This window comes from Diceros bicornis, chromosome 13 (assembly GCF_020826845.1).
Source record: "Diceros bicornis minor isolate mBicDic1 chromosome 13, mDicBic1.mat.cur, whole genome shotgun sequence".
Classification (NCBI taxonomy): Eukaryota; Metazoa; Chordata; class Mammalia; order Perissodactyla; family Rhinocerotidae; genus Diceros; species Diceros bicornis.
Window position 1 is genome coordinate 7,504,570 of NC_080752.1, and position 25,191 is coordinate 7,529,760.

Below are 25,191 nucleotides of genomic sequence, written 5' to 3' on the forward strand. Positions count from 1 at the left end.
CCCACCCTCTGTCTTCCCAAATCTTCTTAGACACACCCATCTCCTCTGGGATGCCCACAGTGAATACTCCAGAAATCAGGTCCAGTTGGCAGCTCCTGCCTCCCTCTGCACCCAGATAACAAATCACCTGGGCGAAGGCCCTTCACAGCCCCATGCCCAGCTTGATGGCACCAAATTTCCTGAACACAAGGATCCCGGGGCCCAAGATTCTAGGGAATGTATGTGGTCTGTCAAGGTGCAATAGCCCCAGTGATGGCTGAGAGTTGGGAAAAGATGTGGGTAATGCCCAATTCCCATTAGGCTGGCTCCTTTCAGGTCTCAACTCTCCCCTCTCCCTGCCTTGGACTCAGTAGGTCCTTGATGGCTGGTTACTCCCACCCTGGGGACTATATGCTCTTTAATAGAGGACATTAACCCAGAGTGAGGGCATGAAGTGTGCCCTGCTGTGGGATCCTTGAGCTCTGTCTCATGGCATAGGCAGCACTGCCACCTGTTGGCCATGGCTAGGAACGCAGCCACACAGCACAGGAATGGGCTGCAACAGTAGTGGGGAGTCCCTGAGGGCAGAGGGCTGATGGGATCAAGATAGAGCTCAGCTCTGGTGACAGAGGGGGTCCATCAGCCCTTAAGAATATCAGGGGTCAGCTCCCACCCAGAGCTTTTCCAGCCATATTCTTCACTGCCTGTCAAACTTTCAAAGCCCACCCCTGCCTCCCCAAGTCCCTTGGTCACCACAGTAAGCTCATTCAATCAACAAATATTTATTGAATACCTACTATGTGCCAACATTGTGCAGCAGTGACTTGTAGAATAACAGATGATACAGAACTCAAGACTGAAGCCACCTCTCCTGCCTAGAGAAGATCCAAGTGGGTCTCATTCAAGGAAATGAAGGAGCTGTTTCAGCCAAAAGCCCTTGCCGTGGTTCTGGTCTTTAGGACTCCTGACTTAGCTTGTCGCACCTCCCATATGGCACTGCTGTCTTCCTGCTCCCCACTCCATCTGCCCATTACACACACACCTTGCAACTTTCCTAGATCCAGTGGCTTCCTGACAAAGTGTGGTGGACCAGGGCAGGCCCGCCACCCTCTGCATTCTCAGCTACCCATCTGGCTTCTACCTCAGACTCCCTGACAATGAGGTCAGAGAAGGCTCTCTGAGTGAACTGCCAAGTGTGATCTATGGGGATGGTGCTTCATGCTGTGGGGCTTTGCCCTTCTAGGGCCTTGAAGCAGAGATCACAGCCCCTGCCCCAGCCTGATCCTACCCTCTGGCACCTCCCCACAAAGCTCACCTTCCATCCAAGGAATCAAAGTTCAACCCTGGGGCTCATCCTCAAACTCCCCCCACTTTGTTAACCCTTTACAGCTTAAATGCCACAAGAGTCAGCCTAACTGTTGCATTTGTTCACACAACCACTGCAAGGCTCCGGCAGAGACACGCCCAGGCACTCCCGCCCCCTAGGATCCTGGGATAAGCAGACCACCACATTCCCCCGGGGACAGAGGCCCATGGGAATTCTCTACTGGGGGACCCACAAAGTCCTAGAGGGCCGTAGGGAGTTGAATCAGAAGAGCATCCCACCCATGGGTGTGGGTTGTGAGGAGGTGTCAGGCATTTATTTTTGGAGCAGAGGTGAAGTGAGTGGGGCAAGGACCTCAGCAGTGGACACAGCTGCGCATGAAGTTGACACAGAGGTTCGTGTAGTAAGTAGGGCAGTCGCGGAGGTGGCTGACGTGTGCAGATGACACAAAGTCCACAGAGCGCACCAGGACCCGGTGTGCCAGGCGGGCCTCCACCATGCGTTCCACGTCCCTGGCCAGGACCACTTCGTCGGCCCTTGAGTAGAGGTAGAGCTCGGGCCAGCGAGAGGGTGCCTCAAGGAGCCTGTCATAGAAGTGGGTGTGGAAGAGGGCAGTGAGTGGAGCGAGCAGGACGTGGAACAGGACTGCCACCAGGGCAAAGGCCACCAGGAGCAGTAGGCGTAGCACAGCAGGCCGGTGCTCCAGGATGGCTGCCAGGGCCCGCAGAGCCCCCACCAGGTTGCTATCACCAGGACCGCTGTCAAAGATGGTGCCTACCACACGCAGGTGGCAGAAGCGCCCATGGGTCTGCAGGAGCTCCAGCACATATCGGTACAGCATGGCACCAGCGTTGCTGAAGACATGGAACAGCAGGGGCTCCTTCTCAATCTCGTAATCAAAGAGGACCTCAAGCAGCTTCTGAGCCAAAACACGAAGTGAAGGGATGCCCAGGGACTCGGAGAAGAAGACCATGTGCCATGGGGCTGTGTATCGGATCACGATGCAGCCCTGGGGAGAGGAGAGAGGCCTGGTCGGTCCCAGGGATGGGGTAGGGGATGGGCCAAGCCAAGGTCAGAAGGGTCCAGCAGCTCCAACTTCCAAAGGCCCATAAGCCCAGCAGTGCTCCAGGCCCTGGGCACCAGCTCACCACTCACAGACACAGGCGCCTTCCCGAGTGGAAGGTACACTCCAGGCCCATTTGTGGAATAATCACTTCATGCTGGCCAAGCCCCCTCAGCCTGTGATGGTATGTGAGGCCTGGAGCCCAGAGCATGCTTTGGCGACATCTGGGCTGACCAGAAGGAAGTCTCTACACTCTGGTCCACGCCCTGTCTCCCTCCCACCCTCGACCTTGCAGCCTCATCTGCTCAACTCTGGCACATTTAAGGCCTCACTGCTTGGCTACACCGTGCTGCAGCGACTCTGCTCTGTGCAGTCTCTACCTCCCAAGCACAAGGAGGTATACCCATAAGACCCAACACCTGAGACAGCCTGCAGGCCCCAGCCTTGACCACCAGAGGCCACTCGTGAGCCAGCCCCGCATCATATCACTCTCTGGCCACTGCCACCTTCCCACAGGGCCCTGAGAGCAGAGTCCATACTCTCTGGCATCAGGGGCTTGGTACCCAAATGTCTGGTTCCAAGGCCTGGGATCACTCCTCCCACTTGCCATGAAATTCCAAATATAGTAAACACTGTTGTTTCTCAAATTCTAAAATCTGAGCTAAACTCTCTAGGCTTCTGTACCCCTCAATGCCTGGGTCAAGTACACCTCAAAGTCTCCAGCCAGATCCCCTTCTAGGCCAATTAGAACAGGCAGCCAAAGCCACCCTGTCTGAGTCCTAATCCCCTCTCATTACCCTGTTCCAGAGAAAAAAGGCCCTGTGTCACGGGAATCAGAGTTAGGCAAGCTGTGGGGTCAGACAAGTCTGGGTTCCATTCCTGGTACCACCACTTGTTAATAGTATGGACGGGGCCAGCTTGGTGGCGTAGCGGTTAAGTGCACTCACTCCACTTTGGCGGCCCAGGGTTCCGAGTTCAGATCCCAGGCGCGCACGGACGCACCACCTGTCAAGCCATGCTGTGGCGGCGTCCCACATAAAGTAGAGGAAGATGGGCGCGGATGTTAGCCCAGGGCCAATCTTCCTCAGCGAAAAGGGGAGGATTGGCATCGGATGTTAGCTCAGGGCTAGTCTTCCTCACACACAAACAAATTTTTTTAATTAAAAAAAAAGACTATGGATGAAGAGCAATCGACTTCATCTTTCTGAGTCTGTCTCCATCTGTAAATTGGGATAACATCCATCCCATAGGGTTATGGTGAAAATTAAATGAAAAAATGTATCTTAAGTGCACAAAACAGCACTTGGCACAAACTAACCTCTCAACTAAGTAGCAGTAATTCGTGGTGGTAGGAGTAATAACAAGGAGAAAATTCTATGGGCACAGTACTTGAATGACCCATAGCCAAACAGGAGTGGTTAGCAGAGGTAACCCTGCCATTAGCCCCCTGACTTCGTCCCCTCCCACTGGCCCCAATCTGACACCTGCCCCAACTCCCCCTGGCACTGTTCTTACCAAGGCCCTGGTGTGCCTAAGCACCCCTCCCCCAAACTGCAGAGGGGGGTCGCTGATGCCACCTGGCCCCTTAGCTCTGGGAAATTTCACAATGTGCTCTGCTCTAACTCCTCAGTGGGATGTGAAATGTCTTTCCATCCACCCCCAACCTACACACAGCATTGCCCACAAATGCAAACCTACTCCCACATCCCCACCACACACGCACGACTCCTGGGACTAAACAAAGCCATCCACCTCACATCCCACAGATGCAGACACCCACGGCGCCCACCACTCACTAGGGTGCACTCACTGCACTACCTATGAGTGCACAAAAAAGCACAGCCGCCAACACACACCCACAAGCACACATACCACTGGCGAGTACACACTTGCAGGCTGCACCACCTTCAAGAGTGCACACGCGTGCACGCACACACACGCACACAAACACACACTCCTCGCTAGGAGCATTCACATGCAGAACTACCTGTTGGTACAGACATAAACTCAGCAATTGCTGTGAACTTAGCATCTTGAGGGCACACACATCCCTGTGAAAGGCACACACACACCAAGCTTCCCTACGCCCATGGGTCTGGGCCTCTCCTGGAGGCTTCCCAGGTGCCTGGCATCTCTGCTGCCACCTCCCCCAGTCAGATGCTACTAGAAGTCCCTGCGCCAGGGACCTGGTTCTTGCTGTACGTCAGATTCCAGTCTCTTCTCTCTCCCCTGAAGCCAACCTTCGCCACCTCTGCACATGCTCGGTCCCAGGACTAGGCCCTGCTCCATCAGTCCTCACCTTGCTCCCCTCTGTTTCCAGTCTTTTTCTCTCTCTAGATTCCTGCTCAAACCAATCTCCTAAAACAAAAAAGCCTCTGCCTTTACATCATGTTCCCCTTTAAATCTATCCCACCCTCTCTTCACCTTCCTAGACAAACTTTGACACCCACCCTCTCCACCTCGTCCCCTCCCACTGACTCCAATCTGACGACTGCACTGCTCTTCCCAAGGTCACCCACAATCTCCCAAACGGTCAATTCCCATGATGCCTTTCAGTCCCCACCACTTCCCCTCCAGCTGCACTCAGATCACCCGCTCCTGGAAATACTCTCTGGTAGCCTGGGCTCTTCAGTAAGTCAGCGTCATGAAAATGGGGGACTGCTCTAGATTTAAAAGACGCTTAAGGAACAAAATAACTAGATGCAACAGGTGATCCTGAATTGGATCTTGGTTTGGACAAATCAGCTATAAAGGATACTTTGGGGACTATTAGAGAATCTGAATGTGGACTGGAAACTAGACAAGACGAAAATTTATTAACATGGGAAGGTAACGATCATGATCTGAAAAAAAGCAGGATGCAAAAGAGTATATTCAACAGATTTCATTGGGTAAAGAAAAGATGCACACAGAAAAAAAGCTGAAACTAATGTGTAAACAGAGGTAACCTCTAGGTGGTAGAATATGGTGTTTTAATTTTCCTTTAAATAATAAAGTATTCGGAGTCTGGGGTTGGAAACATTTCTTTCTCCACACCCATCCTGTCCTCCCAGCCAGAGGGTAAAGGCAGCCCCTCCCTTTCCCAAACAAGCCCCTGACCAGCCCTGCCACCTCAACCCACTGCCTGCCCTGGGATCGCTTTCTCCTCCGCTCCCTCACTTTTCTTCCCCGCGCCTCCCCCCCGCCCCGCCCCCCCCGTAACACCCTTCCCTCTCCCTCCACAGCGGCCCAGTGCCCAGGGACTCTCCTTCCCTGGATCCTGTCACGCTTTCCCCATCCATCTTTGGCCATTCCTCCTCTCCCGTGGGCCCTCTTCATCCTCCGCTCCTCTAAGTCTGGCTCCTCTGGGCTCCGTCCTTGGCCCTCCTCTCCTTGCCCTCTACACACTCCCTGCGGATCTCACCCACCCAGGGCCTGGCTCTTCTTCCAGCGTCCCTCGTCTCCAGAACACTCCCCAGACCCAGGATCTGCCGCAGCCCAGCCAGAGACTTGGCATGACCCTGGCTCCCCTCCCGATGGCCACGCCCAGTCTCGCATTCATCTACCATTCCACCTCCTCACAGGCTCCTTGATCCAGCAACCTTCCTCCCCCGGCACCACCAGCCCCAAGGTCCCGGCACGGCAGGCACCGCAACAAACTCACTCCTCCGCTTCCAGTCCCGCCCTCCAATCCTCCTCCACTCTGCAGTGAGGGACCTGCAGAAGCACAAGTCTAACATCACACCCCTGCTTAAATCCCCCGAGAACCCTCCCCAGCCTCATCTCTTGACACTTGCCCTTTCTTGCATTCTCTGTTCTAGCCACACTCACTATTCCTATTCCTCCGCCCGCCCTCAAGGATTTTAGTTTAACGGAGAAGCCAGATACACAGGCTGAAACCACTTGCAGAGTAAGGCAATCCGTATACGGCGACGCCAGAGGACCAGCCTTGTGGGTTGCAGGGAGGCCTCAGGCTCAGAATTACATTTTTCCCCCAACCCTTCTCCCATTCCACGGCCACCACACATCTCAGGCACGGTGCAGTCGTGGGTCAGTGGAGGGAGGCCGAGGCAGGGGGCGCGGGGCACCAGCTGGCCTTTCTCCCAGGAGACACCCACTCCTCCTCAGTCCAGGGCTTCCAGGTGGCGGCTGGGGCTGTCTAGACTGGCGTCTCCCTGCTTTGGGAGGTCTGGGCTGAGGAGGGCAGGGCCGGGCCAGAGGCCAAAGATGTGAAAGGGGCTTCCAAAATATAACCAGGCCCTCCTAAGGCTCTCTCCCCAATTACCACATCTAACTTTTGGTGCTGCCCGAGAAGAAGCAGGAAAACCTCAAGCCTGAATCTCTTTTCCAAGAGGCTCTTCTGATCTGGCAATGTGAACGTGCCATGGTCGACCCTAAGACAGCAGCTCACCTGGTCAGAAAAGCAGCAAGTCTTGGGAGTGTAGACTATGCCCCACACACCTGGCCCAGGCTCCTGCTGCCCAGATAGGCAGCATCCAGCCAACAGAGACTCAAGGTCTGGGCCGACTCCACAGCTGGGAGCACCTCAGGGCTGCGCTGCCCACTGTGGGGCTTGAGGAAGAAGGAAGGGGACAGACCAGGCCACAGAGCTGGCAGCAAAGTGGGGGTAATCCTGCCAAAGTCCCCATGACCCCCGTGTCTTCCTCACAGGCTTCTTGGTGCCATTCCCAGGCTTGCCACACTGGCGGTCAGCCTTCGCTGCAGCCCAAAGATGAGGGCAGCCAAGGCTCAGGATTCCCAACAGAGCGGCCCCAGATGACAGGGCCCAGCATGCTGGCTGTCCGCATGCCTGCAGTACTCACCCTTTTGTGGTAGATGGCGCTGTACTTGGCAAGGTTCTTGTCGGAGCAGCCACCCCAGCCCAAGAGAATCACCAAAGGCTGGCGAGTCCCTGCCTCCTTCCCACCTTGGCTGGGGCTGTTTTCTGAAACACAGACACGGTGTGACTGTCAGCACCAGAGCTGGGGCGCTAAAACATTAACCATTTAAAGATGTAAAAGCCATTTTTATTTTTAGCTCACAGGTCATACAAAAACAGACCGTGGGCCAGATTTGGCCCATGGCTTGTGGTTTGCTGACTCCTAGATTAGAAGGTGAAATTGTGTGGAGAAAGCACTCACTTTTCTCACCTGGGCTATGTCTTTGAGTCTCGAAAGACAGGTGTCCTCCTGTGGGTTCTTCCAGTGACCCTCCTGAGAGGCCAAAAAGCCACTTGAGGCAGGACAGAGGAAGAAGCCCCTGGGAACCTGAGGTACACAGGGCTGGCAGGATGCCTGGGCCTGGCACCCATTGGTTCCCTGCCTGCAGCCAGAGTGGTGCTGGCTCTGGACTGGCCAGTCGCCCCCACCCATCTGTCAGTTGCCATGCTGTGGCAGCAGCTCACACAGAAGAACTAGAAGGACTTACAACTAGGATATGCAACCATGTTTGGGGCTTTGGAGAGAAGAAGGGAAAAAAAAAAAAAAAAGGAAAGATTGGCAACAGATGTTAACTCAGGGTGAATCCATCCCCGCAAAAAAATAATAATAATAATAGCTGATGTTTTTTGAGGCTTAACTCTCATAACAACACTTGAGGAATATTATTATAGATGAGGAAACTGAGACACAGAGTGGTTAAGTTACTTGGCTAAGGTCACACAGGAAGTGTAGAGCCAGGAGTCTGGCCACTTCAGAGCTTCTATGCCGCTGGCCCTGTCCACAACCAAAAGCACGTCTCCTTGGGTGATGGACAGAGGCATAGCCAGCTGCCTCCTCCATGGCTGCTTTTAAAGAGGCCTCCCTGCAACCTTGGTGGTCAGACCTCACCACATTTCCCCTGCCCAGTCAGTCCCCATCCCCTTGGGGGACTTCTGCGCAGGGACTGTCTATTGCTAGTTATCTGCCCTCCCGAAAGGACCAAGTATACTCTTCTGAGGATCAAGCTACTTGGCTATGCTCAGCTGCCACCTTGAGATTTATGGATGCCAGTGGTGACCTGGCAACAGTAAATTTCAAGGCCAGTTAAGAGGATGGTAAATATAAATCACTAACCTTTGGACAAAAGGAAGACAACAATTTCCTGTGGAAATTAATGTGATTGAAAAGTTCAATGTTCCTGCTCTCCAGCAATGGTGACTCCGGCCTCGGAGATTAACTGCCTGCACCCCTGGGGATCCCAGGCTGGGCCGCACTCAGCCTGGAGCAGGAGCTGCCAGCCCCTCAGTCCCTTGCTGAGGCCTGCCAGTCCCCCCAGGGTCCCCTGGGGCTGCCGCGGCCTCTGATGAGGGAGGCCTTCCACAGCTCTAACTTGGGCCACTCCTAATATTCTCACCACCCTTCTCGGCCTGCGTCCCTGTCCTCCGCCAGGGCAGCTCTTTGCCTGCACTGGCCTTTCTGGTGAAGGGGCTGTATCTGGGCCTCACAGGGGCCCCAGCCCGACCTTGCTGGGGATGACCCCCTGTGAAGCTCAGGCTGCGGCAGCCTCCTGGGTAGTAATCAACAGCTGGTTTGGATCTACTTTTGAATCCTGAGATCCAGCAGTTGGACTTCTGAGCCTCCTCCAGGGAGGCTCCCTTACCTCTCCCAGTCCCCCGACACATTCTCCTCCCACAACTCGGAGCCTCTGTCATGACCTCCTCCCAGTGGAGCCACGCCGCTAGTTCTGATTCTATACATGAGGGGCTATAACCAGAAAAGCCCAAGGTGCTCTGGGAACATGGCTGAGAGAGCGATGGTGACCAGGAAAGGCCTCCCAAAGGAAGACACACTTGCTGCGCTGGCCTTGAAGGACCAGTAGGAGCATGCCAGGTGGAGCGGGGCATGAGCAGAGGCAGGGGGCTATGCAGATGTTACAGTTGGTCTGGGGCACAGCGAGCAGTCATGGGGGTCTAGACACCTAGGTGAGGGAGCGGCAGTAGTCAGGATTGCTGCCAAGAGCAGGACTGGGTCCTGACCCTGCAGGGCCTCCATGCCATGCTGAGGAGTCAGGATTTTATTCCATAGAAGTGGACAGCATATGAAGATTCTGGAATTGGGGAGCAGCATGATCCAATCTGTATTGATTAGTGACTTGCACAACTATCTATTTAATGTCTGTCTTGTCCCTTAGCCAGCAGGCTCCATGAAGGCAGGAACTGGGTCTGTCACATTTATCCCCACATCCCCTGTGCCCAGCACTGTAGCTGGCCCGTTCAGACACTCAGTAGAATGTGCTGAATGAATGAACACGTGGCTGCAAAGTGAAGGATAGATCCAAGGAGAAAGAGCTGGCCTTCTTCTTGTTACCCATTGCCCTTTCCAGACTAATAAAAGTAACTGTTATGGCTATTGTTATTTATTGCCACATCCGGATCATGACTGCTCCACCCTCTTATAAAAGCGCCTTCCATTCCACTGGCCATATCGCCTTCTTCCCTCCTGCTGCTGACAGCTCCCAGCTCCCGGCCGGGCCGGGGAGGCTGCTGCCCCTCAGGCACTGGCTCAATCTCCCACTTATACTCCAAGACTTACCATGACCCTGCACAGGCAATCCTTGCAGGGTTGCCTTGTTCCTAAACTATCACAAACCTCTCTGAACTCCTCATCTCTTTCCAGCTCCTACCCTCCCCCTCTCTCCCATCACCAAGAAGAACAATAACAGCAAAAAGAACATTATATGTCGGGGCCGGCCCGGTGACGTAGTGGTTAAGTTCACATGCTCTGCTTCAGCAGCCCGGGGTTCGCAGGTTTGGATACTGGGCACAGACCGCTTGTCAAGCCATGCTGTGGCAGCGTCCCATATAAAGTAGAGGAAGATGGGCATGGATGTTAGCCCAGGGCCAGTCTTCCTCAGCAAAGAGAGGACTGGCAACAGATGTTAGCTCAGGGCTAATCTTCCTCACAAAAAAAAAAAAAAAAGAGCATTATGTGTCAGGCACTATTCTAAGCACCTTACATATCAACCCATTTAATCTTCACAGCAATCCTATAAACAAGGTACTGTTATTATTCTCATTTTACAGATAAAAACTAAGCCACAGAGATAGTAAATAACTTGCTTAAGGTTACACAACTAATAAGCAGTGGAGCTCGAATCCAAACCCGAGTGGTCTAGAGAGCAGCTCGTAACCACTATTCCAGCCGGCCCTGGGTAACAAAACGCAAGCCCCCCGTCTTCACCAAATCTCAATTGCCTCAGCTCCAAATCTATACACACAGCTGCCTCTGTACATCAGCAGATCCAATGCTGACCTCTTCCACCTGCTCCTCCTTGGGGACTGGCCACCTCAGCCAGAAGCTCAATATATGCGGCCTCATTTGGTCCTGCAACCAACCTAATAATAAAAGCTACCCAATATTGTTAGCTATTGTCCCCATTTCACAGATGAGAAAACTAAAACACAGAGAGGGTAAGTTCCTTTCCCCGAGAACAAGCAGCCAGAAAGTGGCAGAGCCAGCATCCGTCTCTGGACCACCATGCCACGCTGCCTCCCGCCAGGACCTCACACACGCTCTTTACTCCCCAGCCCAGGATGCTGACGCTTCGTGTTTATGCTTTGCTAATGCACATTCTACCTGCTGAGTCAGCTCACTGCTCACATCCAGGAAGCCCCCCTTGATGCTGTCCCCAACCCCTTCTCATCTCCCCCAAATCACCAGGCTGGGTTAGATGCCCCTCCTCTGTACTGTTACAGCACCCACCATCACCCTGCCACTACACTTATCACAACGCACTGACAGTGGCCATTAGGAACAGGTAGGAGGCCACTGTAACAGGTAAGGCAAGAGATGGCAAAGGCCTGAACCAGAGCAGTGGAAGACAGGGAGGAAGGGAGAGGGAAATGGCAGGCAGAACAGACAACAACTTCGGAACATGTATCAAAAGCCTCAAAAACATTCAATCTTTGACTGAGTAATTCCACTTCTATGAAAGAAAAATGTTTAATCATATGGAAATATTCAGTAATACATTAAGCAGATCATAGATATAAATGTGAGAGCTAAAACTATAAAACTCCGAGATGAAAACATAGGAGTAAATCTTTGTGACCTTGGATTAGGCAACGGTTTCTTAGATGTGACCAAAATACAAGGAATAAAAGAAAAAAAATACATAAATTAGGATTTCATCAAAATTAAAAACTTCTATACTTCAAAGGACACCATCAAAAAAGTGAAACCCACAGAATAGGAGAAAATATTTGTAAATCATATACCTGATAAGGTGCTTGTATCCGGGATATACAAAAAACTCTTATAATTCAACAATACAAAGACAAATAACCCAATTTTAAAATGGGCAAAGGATCTGAATAGACATTTCTCCAAAGAAGATACAAGAATGGCCAATAAGCACGTGAAAAGATGCTCAACATCACAGTCATTAGGAAAATGAAAATCAAAACCACAATGAGATAACACATTATACCCGCTCGGATGACTACAATCAAAAAGTCAGAATAATAACACGTGCTGATGAGGATATGGAGAATTCAGAACTCTCGTACACTGCTGGTGAGAATGTAAAAAGACGCAGCCACTTTGGACAACAGTTTGGCAGTTCCTCAAAAAAATTAAACACAGAGTTACCATATGACCCAGCACTTCCACTCCTAGGTATATACTCAAGAGAAGTGAAAACATATGTCCACACAAAAACCTATACACAAATGTTCATAAAAGCTTTGTTCATAATAGCCAAAAAGCAGAAACAACCCAAATGCCTATCACCTGTAAACAGATAAACACAATGCGGTAAATCCATACAATGAAATACTTTTTGGTCATAAAAAGGAATGAAGTACTGATACAGGCTATAACACGGATGAACCTTGAAAACATACGCTAAGTGAAAGAAGCCAGCCACAAAAGACCACATATTGTATGATTCCATTTATATGAAAAGTCCAGAATAGGCAAATCCATAGGACAGAAAGTAGATTAGTGGCTGGCTGCCAGGAGCTGGAGGGAGGGGGGAATGGGGAGTTACTAATTATAATGGGTACAAGGTTTCTTTCTGAGGTGATGAAAATGTTCTGGAATTAGATAGCGATGATGGTTGCATAATTCTGTGATATACTAAAACCCAAAGAATTGTAAATTTTAAAGGTGAATTTTATGGTACGTGAATTATATCTCAATAATGCCATTATTTAAAAAAATTAATAAGAATACATTATATGAAAAAAGTTGAAAAGCATTATGTACAACAGAATACATATATATATTAATATGTGCATATATATGTATATATACACACACATATACATATATTTATACACAGAAAAAAATACATCAAATATTAATAGCAATTAACTCTGGGATTAAAGGCAATTGCTTTTTCGTGTTTTACTCATTTTCTAAAATCAATATGTGTCACTTTTGCAATGCGAGTTAAAATGTTATTTAAAAAAAAAGACAGGAGACTCAAAAAGCAGAGTCAAAAGAAGTTGAGAAGTCAAAGAGGTCAAGGATGCGCAGGAGCCCCTTGGCAAGGCGGAAGTCTTCTTTTCAACCCTGGCACTTCCTGAGCACCCTATAAAACAATTTAATCTCTCAGGCTCCCTGTCCCCTAGAATTTCTCAACAAAACAACACTGACGCCGATAAAACAAGAATTACAGATACACATATTGTACAACAGTTCACGCAATAAAATTAAAGTGTAAATTCGATTGTGTATATCCCAGGGGCCTATGGAGGAAAGGGCTGACAAGACATAAGGGTTCGTGACACAACATGTGCTTCTCATCTGTAAGCCAGAATCAAAACACAAAGAACCTATGTTTTCTTCTTAAAATGCGAAGAATAAAAGGATCTTCAATTTCCTTGACTTCCCAGAAATACTTTCTAGATCCTCACAGTTCCTATATTTAAATTAAATTACTTTATCTTAAATTTACTTTTATTTTTTTACTTTTTGAAATAACAGCATAGGAGAGCGGCATAGTATCTAAGAGGATATACTGTATAAAACCGTATCGGGATTCACCTCTTTGGCTCTGCCACTAATACCTATGACACAGACCTTGAGCAAGTTCTCTAAGCTTCGATTTCCTTATCTGTGAAATGGGCATAATAATACAAAGGATTAAATAAAATAATGACTCTACAGGACTTAGCATGGTACCCAGCACAAAGCAAAAGTTCAGTAAATCTAAGTTATTATTGTTACTTCACGAGGAAGGCATGTTCACTGCAGAAAAAATGGAAAATTAATATCTAATAAAATTGGAATCATACTGTTTTGTAATCTGCTTTCTTCCATTCGGCAATATATTGTGAACATCTCTCCCTGTCAGTTTATATGTTTCTACACCATTCTTTTTATTGGCTGCAGAGCAGTGATAGAATATTTCATAATTTATGGTGACCAATTTCCCATTATTGGACATGTTGTTTCCAATTTTTTGCTGCCATAAAAATACTTTAATGGACACCTCTTTCTTTGTGCACGTTCTTAATTGTTTCCTAGAAATGGGATTGTATTCAGGCAGCATTTCCTAATGGCAACTGCAATCTGCATGCACAAGTTTAGGAGTAAGGCTCCCAAGCTGAAATCTGGGGTAACCTGGGGCAACCTCCCCCGAGCTTCTGTTCCTCATCTGTAAAACGGAAAAAGAGTACTCCCTACTTCACGAGGCGCTCCTGAGGATTAACATCATGAGAGGAGCTCGTGGCAGGTCTGGCATGTGGGTAGGGCATGGTCAACAGTGTATGTGCAGCAGAAACCTCCGAGACCTCCGAGAAAGGAGGCCTGCAAAGGGTCCATGAGGTCTGGATCTCAAATCCAAGCCTAGCACAGCACCTGGTAGAAAGCAGACAAACTAGGAAGGGTTTTTATTAATACATGAAAGAAAAGAGATCACGATTCAAAAAATAAACAAAACTCCTCTGTTTAAAAAAAAAAGCGACTTTAGGGTCTCCACAGACAAGAAGGGGATCTAGTCCCAACTCACCCTTTACCTGGCCTTTGAGGCCTCTCTGGTGTGACAGCTCCCTAAAGCACACACAGCCTCTGGCCAGGGCCTGGCTCCCTCAGGCGCTCTCAGTCCCCTGGGCCCTTTAGTCCTTTCTGCTGCTCGCCATCTCCCCGTCAGCCCTCCCACAGCTCCGGGTACAGCCGGGGCCACTCTCCTCCAGGAAGCCACTTGGACCAGTAGGGCCCACCATGGTGGCCCAGCCCACTCCGGACTGCTTCACTGGTGCCACTGAAAGCTTCCTGAGCCTTAAGACGATGTCTACATTTCCTTGACCCAGGGCAGTGCTTAGCAGAAAAGCAGGCTCACAACAAAGCCAGGGTTCACAATAAACCTGTCACTTCCCCTCTCTGTGACCCCTGGAAGGCCTTCTTTGTACTCTAAGAGTGAGCCCTTCGTCCCTGTCCCATTAATTCTGTGAATCAATTATTCCTAAAAATGTTTACTGAACACAAGAGCAACATGGTGCCTTTAAGAAGGCCTGGAGGGGCCCTGGGGCGGGACCTGGCTGACCAGTCTCTGGCGGGGAGGAGGGGCAGCGCAGCCGGTCTGCCAGGACGTCAGAGCAGCTCTGGCTGGGGCCCACAGTGCTGCCAAGTGACTCTGTTCAGCTCACTTCGCGCCTCACCCTTGCCAGGCCCCAGCAACAGTGCGCAAAACTGTCAAAGGCACTAGGACAGGGATCCCCGCTGTGGGAGCCCTGAGAACAGAACCTTCCCCAAAGAAATGAGATGAAAGCCGTGTATTTAGGAGGGGGAGGGAATCAGTGGTCAGAGAAGAAGAGTGGGTGGGGTTGGGAGAGATGCCAGGTCAAGGGATCGGCTTCAGCAAAGAACCAGGCAGACCACCCTCAGCATGGCAGCCACCGATACTGGCTGGTGGGAACCCCAGCAGAAGGATCCTGGACTGCCCTGCCTGGGATCTGAATGACCCCAGGTCTGCAGCTGCCTTCCAGCTAACTGATGTGCCAGCAGCAGCTGCTCACCTCTCTGTCAACTCACAGCAGTGCTGGGCTCTGAGGTTTTGATGTTCAAATATGGGGGAAAAGCAATTCCAGAAACTAAATATGACAGTCCTACACACTTCTTCACCATTAAACAGTAAATGCAAAAGAGAGACAATTTCCGGGGCGCCCAAAGACTGCCACTCTGTGTGAAGAATGTAAATTATGTTAAAAATTTAATATGTTAACACCTTAAGGGGCAGTTGGGGCGAGTCTTCTATGAATAGAGTCTATCGATCCCAACTGACTCTGTTCGCGGAAGACTCACCCTAAACTGTTCAGAGAAAATTGAGAACAAGGGAGTGCTACAGAGGGATAAGTTTGGGAGGGTCGGGGTGGAGGGGGGCCAGATGGGGACATGTGTGTGCACCTTGATAGCTGTTTCGCGCCGTAGCAATTCGCGCCATAAAATGTAACTGTCTGAATGTTTTGAATTAACCAATCATGTAAAACCGCGCCAACCTTTTCCCGCTTTATGCTCCCAAATCCTATAAAAGAACTTGCCCCCTAAGGCTCGGGGTCGACCCCTCTGTCTCCTGCGAGAGACACGAGTCGACCCGGAGCTCCGTTCAATAAACCTCTTGCGTTTGCATCAAGTTCGGTCTTCTGTGTCTGTGGGCCCGCGTCATCCCGAGACCTGGTGAGTTGGGATTTCCCTCCCCTTCCCCTTGGGAATCCAACATTTGGGGGCTCGTCCGGGATCCACGCGGTAACCCCAGACTCCGAAGACCCCTTGGAGGTAGGCCTGAGTGACTGAGTGTGTGAGTGTGTGCGGCGCCGCAAAGTATTGTTTTATTGTTTTGGTTTCAGTATCGGGCAGCCGCCGCTTCGGGCCGTGAGGACCGAACGGCTGCAGTGGCAGACGTGCTAGGGACTGCAGGCTGCAACCCTGGGGGACGCCCCAAGGGATAAGGGGAGTCAGGAAAGCCTGACCAACCCCCCTTCCACGTGGGAAAAGGAGCGATACCTTTTCCCGGGGAGGACTCGGAAACCCCTCCCGTCTGAAGCCGCCTTCGGCTGGCTTGTAGAGACGCCTTCCGGGCAGGGTTGTCTGTGTTTTAGTGTTTATTGTTCTGTTTTTGTTCGTTACGTGGACTTCCTTTGACGGGATGGGACAGACTGTGACGACCCCCCTTTCCTTGACCCTAGACCACTAGACTGAAGTGCGAGCGAGAGCGCACGACTTATTGGTAGAAATAAAGAAAGGGCGCTGGCAGACTTTTTGCACCTCTGAGTGGCCCTCCCTCAATGTGGGTTGGCCCCCTGAGGGGACGTTTAATCTAACTATTATCCTCGCGGTGAGGGCTATTGTTTTCCAGGAGAGACCGGGGTCCCATCCTGACCAACGACCATATATTACAGTGTGGCAGGATCTGGTGCAGAACCCACTCCCGTGGGTTAAGCCATGGGTAAAAGCAGAAAAACTAAGCCCCTGAGTCCTGGCGCTGCAGGATGCGGAGACACGGCAAAAATCGAAATCAACTCGAACAGCGGAGTCGGAGACCCCTTCGGCCCCCCCCCCCCCCCCCCCCCCCCGGGGTCTACCCTGAGATTGAGCCTCCTCCCGAATGGCCCTCTTTCTCGCCTCCTCCTTACCCCTCCCCCGCTCCAGGATCGCAATCAGGACGGAGGGCGACTGGCTCGGGTCCCTCCGCTGGAACCCGAAGCCGCCGCGGAGCCACTCCGGACGGGCCTGATACCACGGTGGCGCTCCCGCTAAGAGAGTATGGAGCTCCTGCGGGGCCCAACCAGCTGTCACCCCTCCAGTACTGGCCTTTCTCTTCCTCAGACCTGTATAACTGGAAAAATAACCATTCCCCCTTTTCAGAAAACCCCGCCGGATTAACCACCCTGATAGAGTCCCTAATGTTTTCCCATCAGCCCACTTGGGATGATTGTCAACAGCTCTTACAGGCACTCTTTACCACGGAGGAGAGAGAAAGAATCACACAGGAAGCAAGAAAGAATATCCGAGGCACCAACGGGCAGCCGGCAACGATAGCTGAGGCGAAAGAAGGGTTTCCGCACAACCGGCCCAATTGGGACTATAACACGGCTGAAGGTAGGGGGTCGCTGTCCGTTTATCGCCGGGCTCTAGTGGCGGGTCTCCGGGGAGCCGCAAGGCGGCCCACCAATTTGGCTAAGGTAAGAGAGATTCAGCAAGGACCCACCAAACCCCCCTCCGTTTTTCTAGAACGATTGATGGAGGCTTACCGCAGGTACACGCCCTTTGATCCGTCCTCGGAAGGGCAGAAGGCCTCTGTCATTATGGCCTTTATTAGACAGTCTGCCCCAGATATAAAAAGGAGATTACAAAGGCTAGAGGGGCTGCAGGACTACGACTTGCGGGACGTGGTAAAGGAGGCTGAAAAGGTATATCATAAAAGAGAGAGTGAGGAGGAAAAGCGAGAGAGAGAGAGAGAAGGGAGGCTGAAGAGAGGGAAGATAAGAGAGATAGGAGACAAGAGAAGAAACTGACCAAAATACTGGCCGCAGTGATAAAGGCGACAGGGCCAGATCATAGGCAGTCAGGGAACCTGGGCAACGCCCCACGACCAGGCTCGCGCAGACGACAGCCCTAAGACAAGGACCAATGTGCCTATTGTAAGGAGAGAGGACACTGGGCAAGAGAATGCCTGGTTCCTTGCCGGTCTCCTTGGAACACCCCTCTCCTGCCTGTAAAAAAAGCCTGGAACTGCTGATTATAGGCCGGTCCAGGATTTGAGGGAAGTGAACAAGAGAGTGCAGGACTTACACCCTACTGTGCCAAACCCATATAGCCTACTCAGCTTCCTCCCCCCATCACGGAAATGGTATACTGTCCTGGACCTGAAAGATGCATTCTTCTGTCTGCGGCTGCACCCAAAGAGCCAATTACTTTTTGCTTTTGAGTGGCGCGACCCTGATATGGGGATTGCTGGACAACTGACTTGGACAAGACTGCCTCAAGGGTTTAAAAACTCGCCCACCCTGTTCGATGAGGCCCTCCACAGGGATTTGACTGACAATAGGGTTAAAAACCCTCAAGTGACTCTTTTACAGTATGTAGATGATCTACTGTTGGCGGCGGAAACCCCGGGAGACTGTGAGGAAGGAACCAAGCGCCTCCTGGCCGAGTTGGGTGAGTTGGGGTACCGGACGTCAAAGAAGAAGGCACAATTGTGCCAGGAGAAAGTAGTCTACTTAGGCTACACACTAAAAGACGGCCAAAGGTGGTTAACCGACGCCCGGAAAAAGACTGTGACTCAGATCCCGGCCCCAACCTCCGCTCGCCAGGTAAGGGAATTCCTGGGGACGGCCGGTTTCTGCCGGTTGTGGATCCCAGGGTTTGCTACCCTGGCTGCTCCACTGTACCCATTGACTAAGGAAAGTGGGAACTTTGTCTGGACTCTAGAGCACCAGAAGGCTTTTGAGACTCTAAAACGGTCATTATTAGAGGCACCCGCGTTGGCCCTACCAGATTTGACCAAGCCCTTCACCTTGTATGTAGATGAAAGAAAGGGAATCGCCCGGGGAGTCCTAACTCAAGCCCTTGGGCCCTGGAAGCGCCCAGTCGCATATCTATCAAAAAAACTGGATCCGGTAGCCAGTGGATGGCCTTCCTGCTTAAGGGCGATTGCCGCCACTGCCCAGCTGGTAAAAGATGCAGATAAGCTAACTCTGGGCCAACAGATAACCATAGTAGCCCCCCATGCCTTGGAGAGCATTATCAGACAGCCTCCAGATCGATGGATGACTAACGCCCGGATGACTCACTACCAAAGTCTGCTCCTAACTGAGAGAATTACCTTCGCCCCACCGGCCATCTTAAACCCGGCCACACTACTGCCCGAAGCAGATGATGAAGTACCTGTTCACCAATGCGGCGACATCTTAGCATCAGAAACGGGGACCCGACCCGATCTGCCAGATGAGCCATGGGCTGGAGCCCCTAATTGGTACACCGACGGCAGCAGCTTCATGGCAGAAGGTAAGAGGATGGCTGGGGCGGCTGTGGTAGACGGGAAAAAGACTCTGTGGGCAAGCCGCTTGCCGGAAGGGACTTCTGCACAAAAGGCTGAGCTTATCGCCCTGACACAGGCGTTAAGGTTAACTGAAAATAAGACTGTGGCCCAGGTCATCAGAAAGGCACCGACCCCATAGCTCAAGGGAACCGCCTAGCCAAGCGGGCGGCACTAGGACCTATGGTCCTGACTCTCCAGGGAGCTAAGGTCAGCAAAGCTGCCTCCGGTGGGGAACTAACTAAAGAAGAGAAAGTCCTTTCCGTTGCAGAAGGGCGAGAATATCTATCACATCTACACCGGCTAACCCACTTGAGCCCTCAGAAACTAATTAAAATTATTGAGGCCTCCCCGTACCAGGTACCAGATTTGAGAAAGGCGGCTGAGGAAATTTATAAGGATTGTAGAGCTTGCGCTCTCACAAATGCTGCAGTTACCAAATACCGCACTGGACATAGACTCCGGGGAGATAGGCCCGGAACTTTTTGGGAGATAGACTTTACTGAAATCAAACCGGCCCGGTATGGAAATAAATATCTTCTAGTATTTGTAGATACCTTCTCGGGATGGGTAGAGGCTTTCCCCACCCGAAAAGAGACTGCCTCTGTAGTAGCCAAGAAGATATTGGAAGAAATCCTCCCGAGATTCGGGATCCCAAAGGTAATTGGATCTGACAACGGTCCTGCATTCGTTGCCCAGGTAAGTCAGGGACTGGCCAGTCAACTGGGGGTCAATTGGAAATTACATTGTGCTTATAGACCCCAGAGTTCAGGCCAGGTAGAGAGGATGAATAGAACAATTAAAGAGACCCTAACTAAATTGTCTATGGAGACCGGCGATAGTGACTGGACAGCCCTCCTGCCCTTTGCCCTGTTCCGCGTCCGGAACACCCCACAGGGACCCTTAAAACTTACACCCTTTGAGATCCTCTATGGAACCCCTCCCCCTTTGGCACAAATAGGGATACATGACCCTGACATTGTACCTTCTATACCTTTGTCAGCCCGCTTGAAAGCACTCGAGGCTGTCAGGCGCGACATCTGGAACCAGCTAAAAGAGGCTTACCAGCCTGGTGATCTGCTCATACCGCACCAGTTCCAGGTTGGGGACTCTGTCCTTGTGAGACGACATCGGACGGGGTCGCTAGAACCACGTTGGAAGGGGCCCTACGTGGTGCTCCTCACTACACCCACAGCAGTCAAGGTGGACGGTATAACTTCTTGGGTTCACGCCACACACGTGAAGAAGGCACCCCAGAATGCAGCAGATCTTTGGAAGGTGGAAAAGACTGATAACCCTCTTAAGCTGCGTTTGCGTCGTGGGGACGGCAGACAGACCGTCCAATCCTAACCCCCACGCTCCTCAACTGCTCACGTGGCAAGTCGTCTCCCAGGTAGGAGATATAACCTGGTCAATCCAAAAAACTGCTTCCCCTTGGACATGGTGGCCAGACTTACACCCTGACCTTTGTAAACTGGCTATAGGAACCCCCGACTGGGATTTCATGGGTCGACGAGGGGGGGGCAAAACAAGCCGGAGGATGCCACTCCCCCCATCGCAAGGGTAAACTAAAGGCATACCCCTATTTTTGCGTGCTTGTGCAGTTAGTGCCTAGAATTTACTATCATACTGCCAATAGTTTCGAAGATGAGTTTGATCAGAAATCTATACTAAGGAAAAGAGAACCAATATCCCTCACCCTAGCTGTGCTCCTGGGACTGGGAGTTGCCGCGGGCGTAGGAACCGGCACTGCAGCCTTAGTTGCAGGGGAGAGAGGATTAACTGCCCTGAGCAATGCTATAGATGAAGACCTCAGGACTTTAGAGCAGTCCATCTCTAAGCTAGAAGAGTCCCTCACCTCCCTGTCTGAAGTAGTGCTCCAGAATAGAAGGGGATTAGATCTGTTGTTTTTAAGGGAGGGAGGGCTCTGTGCAGCTCTTAAAGAAGACTGCTGTTTCTATGCAGATCACACAGGAGTAGTCTGAGATTCAATGCAAAAATTAAAGAAGAGATTGGACATGAGGCAGCGAAGCAGGGAGGCCCAACAAAGCTGGTTTGAATCCTGGTTCACTAAGTCCCCCTGGGTGACGTCCTTACTATCCTCCCTAGCAGGGCCTTTGTTAATTCTTTTTCTACTTTTGGTTTTTGGACCGTGTGTTTTCAATAGAATTACTGCTTTCATAAGAAAAAGAGTCAATGCAGTGCATGCTATGATGCTCCAACGCCATTACCAAGCTCTCCCACGCCATGAGCCACTAATAGTAGACACCGAAAACTAAGTTCTAAGATTAGAACTAGGGACAAAAGAAGAAGTGGGGAATGAAGAATGTAAATTATGTTAAAAATTTAATATGTTAACACCTTAAGGGGCAGTTGGGGCGAGTCTTCTATGAATAGAGTCTATCGATCCCAACTGACTCTGTTCGCGGAAGACTCACCCTAAACTGTTCAGAGAAAATTGAGAACAAGGGAGTGCTACAGAGGGATAAGTTTGGGAGGGTCGGGGTGGAGGGGGGCCAGATGGGGACATGTGTGTGCACCTTGATAGCTGTTTCGCGCCGTAGCAATTCGCGCCATAAAATGTAACTGTCTGAATGTTTTGAATTAACCAATCATGTAAAACCGCGCCAACCTTTTCCCGCTTTATGCTCCCAAATCCTATAAAAGAACTTGCCCCCTAAGGCTCGGGGTCGACCCCTCTGTCTCCTGCGAGAGACACGAGTCGACCCGGAGCTCCGTTCAATAAACCTCTTGCGTTTGCATCAAGTTCGGTCTTCTGTGTCTGTGGGCCCGCGTCATCCCGAGACCTGGTGAGTTGGGATTTCCCTCCCCTTCCCCTTGGGAATCCAACATGTGAAGCCATGTCAGCCTGGCGGGGAGCTCGCTGCAGGTGGGAAGCAAACAGATTCAGGGGATCACAGTGCTGTGACCTTCTTCTGAGGGGGCCTACTGCCTCCAGTTCAGCTCCGGCATATGCACTTTGAGAAAGAACGGCAAGATGAACTAAAGCCAGTCCAGAGGAGCAATCAGGAGGAGGAGGTTATCAGAACCACATCAGAGGAGAGACAGCTGAAGGCCCTGGAGGCCTTTCTCTTGGAGAAGAGACATTTGAGGAAGAGAGGAAGCAAGATGACCTTGCTCTGTGTTGTAACCACCACGAGCCTCAAGCCCTGCAGTTACCACATCATTGTGACACTACCTGCTGATAAACCCTCACCTGTCCCCAAAACCACAGCTCCCTGCAGGGAGCCTGTGTGAGTCACTTCCGAGGTCCCAGCAACTAACCCATGGCCAGGACACAGCAAAGGCTGAAGTGAAAGCAGAAATGACAGGAAGGCCTATTGTGGCTCAAGAAAGGGAAGTGCTTTCTAACAATCCCAGTTGCCTCCCACAGGCCAGGATGTTTGGGAGGAAGCATCCTGTCAGGGAAGGGTCTGGGAGCAACAGAACACCCTCATGCTAGGAAAGGATGCAGCACAAAATGGCCCCTTGAGATTTCTTCCAAGTCTAGGACCCGGACTCCTGAGGCAAGGAGGGAAGCCACGAGGGGAGGGAATACAGCCCCAGAGCACCTGCTCCACGCCAGGCACAAACACCCAGTCACTATCTTGTTAACCGTCCCGATCCCATGCGGGAGGCACTCTTGTGATTCCATTTTACAGGGGAGGAATCTGAGGCACAGGGAGGTTCAGTAACTTGCCAAAGTCCAGAACCAGGAGGAGGTGGAGCTGAAATGCAAAGCAAGACCACCAAGTCTGCCCACCCGGGCTGAGAAAGAACTTCTGCCCTCCTGGCCGTGCAGAAGGCACTCCAGCCCTTTGCAGCTGAAGGCTCTCCAAGGGCAATAATATTAATTGGCTTCATCTCCTGCAGCTACCAAAACTTTTCAAAAGCATTTTTTACATCTATAAACCCAAGAGCCCTAAGCCAGCAGATCCTGCTCTAGGGAAATACAGCTGGTCTAGAGCCATCTATTCTGTGGGAGCCTAGGGGCTGCCCTCCCTCCCCTTCTATACCCCAACCAAGGACCACAAGATGCTATGGAAGGGTCTGGGAAAGCTCTCCTGAGAAGGCAACGTTAATGATGAGCCGGACAAGCAAGGGGGCCGTGTGGGGCAGCAGAGGGCAAAGGGCATTCCAGACAGAGGAAATGGCGAGAGCAAAGGCAGAGAAGCAAGAAGTGTGTGGAAAATCACAAGCAGTTTGGGGTACCAGGACATAAAACCAAATTGAACAGTGACCAAACTCAAAGGACACAGTGACCAAAGAAGGAAGCAGGGGCTGCTAAATCATGAAGGACTTTGTACGCCATGCTAAGGAATCTGAACTTGATTTATCCTGAGGACAATAAGGAGCCACTGAAGGGTTTTACACAGAGCAGTAATAAGATCAAACCTGTGCATCAGGAAGATCATTGTGGTGGCAATACAAGAGGCTGAGCTGCTGGCAGTGAGAGACTGGAGGCGTGAAGGTGATGAGGACCAATGCAGGCACAAGCCGCACAGGCTGAGGGGTACTTCAAGGCTCCTCCACCATAATTCCCAACTGGAGCCAAACTTTCCATTCTCTGGGTCCCCCATCCTACTCTCACTGCCAGGGGCACAGGCCTGCTCTACAAGCTAATTTTGTGGAGCCTCCCACACACCTTTCTTTAATGATATGACTGCAGCGAGGAAAATAATGCTAATCACTAAACTCACTCCATGCCAAGCATTATGCTGAGTCCTTTACACAAATAATCTCAGTTGTGCAACCAACAAGCCGGTGAGGGAGGTTACCAGTTTTTGCAGATGAGGAAACTGAAGTGCAGAGCGGGTAGCTTACCAAAGGTCGTCCAGCTACCAAAGGGAGGAGTCAGGATTTCAACCGACTTCTACCTGATGGCAGAGACTGCTCTGTTAACCACTGCCAAGGAGAGTGGAGAGGAGGGAGGGATAAGGGTTCTGCGTCCCAAGCTACTGCAAGGACCCCCGGGAAAATAGTAGGTGGAAAATAATGGGTGGGACCCCTAGCCACAACCACCGAGGAGAGGCTAGAAGTGGGAAGGCCGACCCCAAACAAAGGAATCAGGAGGCCCCCTGCCCTCTGCAGCCTTAAGAAATGAGGACAAGGACCTGAGAACGCCGACTGAAAAGACAGAAAAAAGGGCCTCCACAGCGGAGGGCGCAAGGAAGGGGCGGGGCTCAGACAGGTAAAGCGCTCCAGGGGCGGGGCTTAAGAGGGGGCGGGGCTCTCAGGGCCCTACGACGTCTAGGATCCGCGGGACCCTGTGAGGGGCGGGGCCACAGCTGCGCTTGCGACCCACAGACTCGTTAGGTCACCTCCCCACGACTGGACCCAACCCTCGTGCCATACCCTGGCTCCGGCAAGGCTGATCCGGGATCTCGATGGTGTAGTCCAGCTCAGCCGAGGCCATGGCGAAGCCGCTGGCCCTCAGCACGAGCCTTCCGCCGGAACTCCCGCTGGCGTGCCCGCGCCTCACCCGGGCGCCTCCTGGGCGCCGCCCAATCACCACCCACACTCCCCCGACGCTGCCCAATCCCTGAGCCGCGCTCTGTGACCTTCCACCCTAGCAACCACTGAGTTTCTCTCGGAGCCTCTCGCAGCGCCCCTCTAGCTAGGCCCTAGCAACCGTGCCCCGCCCCGCTCTAGCTCTGGCCCGCAGCCATTGGCTGACTCGCTTGATCTGGATCGGGTATTGGACAGGCGGGACGCCGGTCACGAAGAGTACCCCCCCCCACACACACACAACACAAACACCTCCTGTGTAGGTAAGAGGGTTTGCGGGAGAGTTGCGGTATTCTGGAGTTGGGGAGGGTCTCCCTTCCCAGCCGTGTTTTCTCCTACGGGGTGGACGGCAGTGCCCTTTGACTTAGATCATCTG

General features: G+C 51.6%; 1 protein-coding gene across 1 annotated transcript; it reads right to left on the reverse strand.

The window, feature by feature from the left end:
• Positions 1–721: 721 nt before the first annotated feature.
• On the reverse strand, positions 722–24,785 carry TMEM53 (transmembrane protein 53). Its single transcript, XM_058552209.1, has 3 exons — positions 24,663–24,785; positions 7,169–7,290; positions 722–2,312 (listed from the first exon to the last, which is right to left on the reverse strand). Exons 1-3 carry the CDS (start codon positions 24,721–24,723, stop codon positions 1,659–1,661), a joined length of 837 nt encoding a protein of 278 aa, XP_058408192.1. The 5' UTR covers positions 24,724–24,785; the 3' UTR covers positions 722–1,658.
• Between the last annotated feature and the right edge of the window lie 406 nt (positions 24,786–25,191).

Coding starts and splice junctions, on each gene's coding strand:
- TMEM53 (XM_058552209.1), bottom strand. CDS start 24,723: ATGGCCTCGGCTGAGCTGGACTACACCATCGAGATCCCGGATCAGCCT. Junction 7,291..24,662: donor TCAGCCTTGCCGGAGCCAGG/GTATGGCACGAG, acceptor TCTGTGTTTCAG/AAAACAGCCCCAGCCAAGGT. Junction 2,313..7,168: donor GCGCCATCTACCACAAAAGG/GTGAGTACTGCA, acceptor TCCTCTCCCCAG/GGCTGCATCGTGATCCGATA.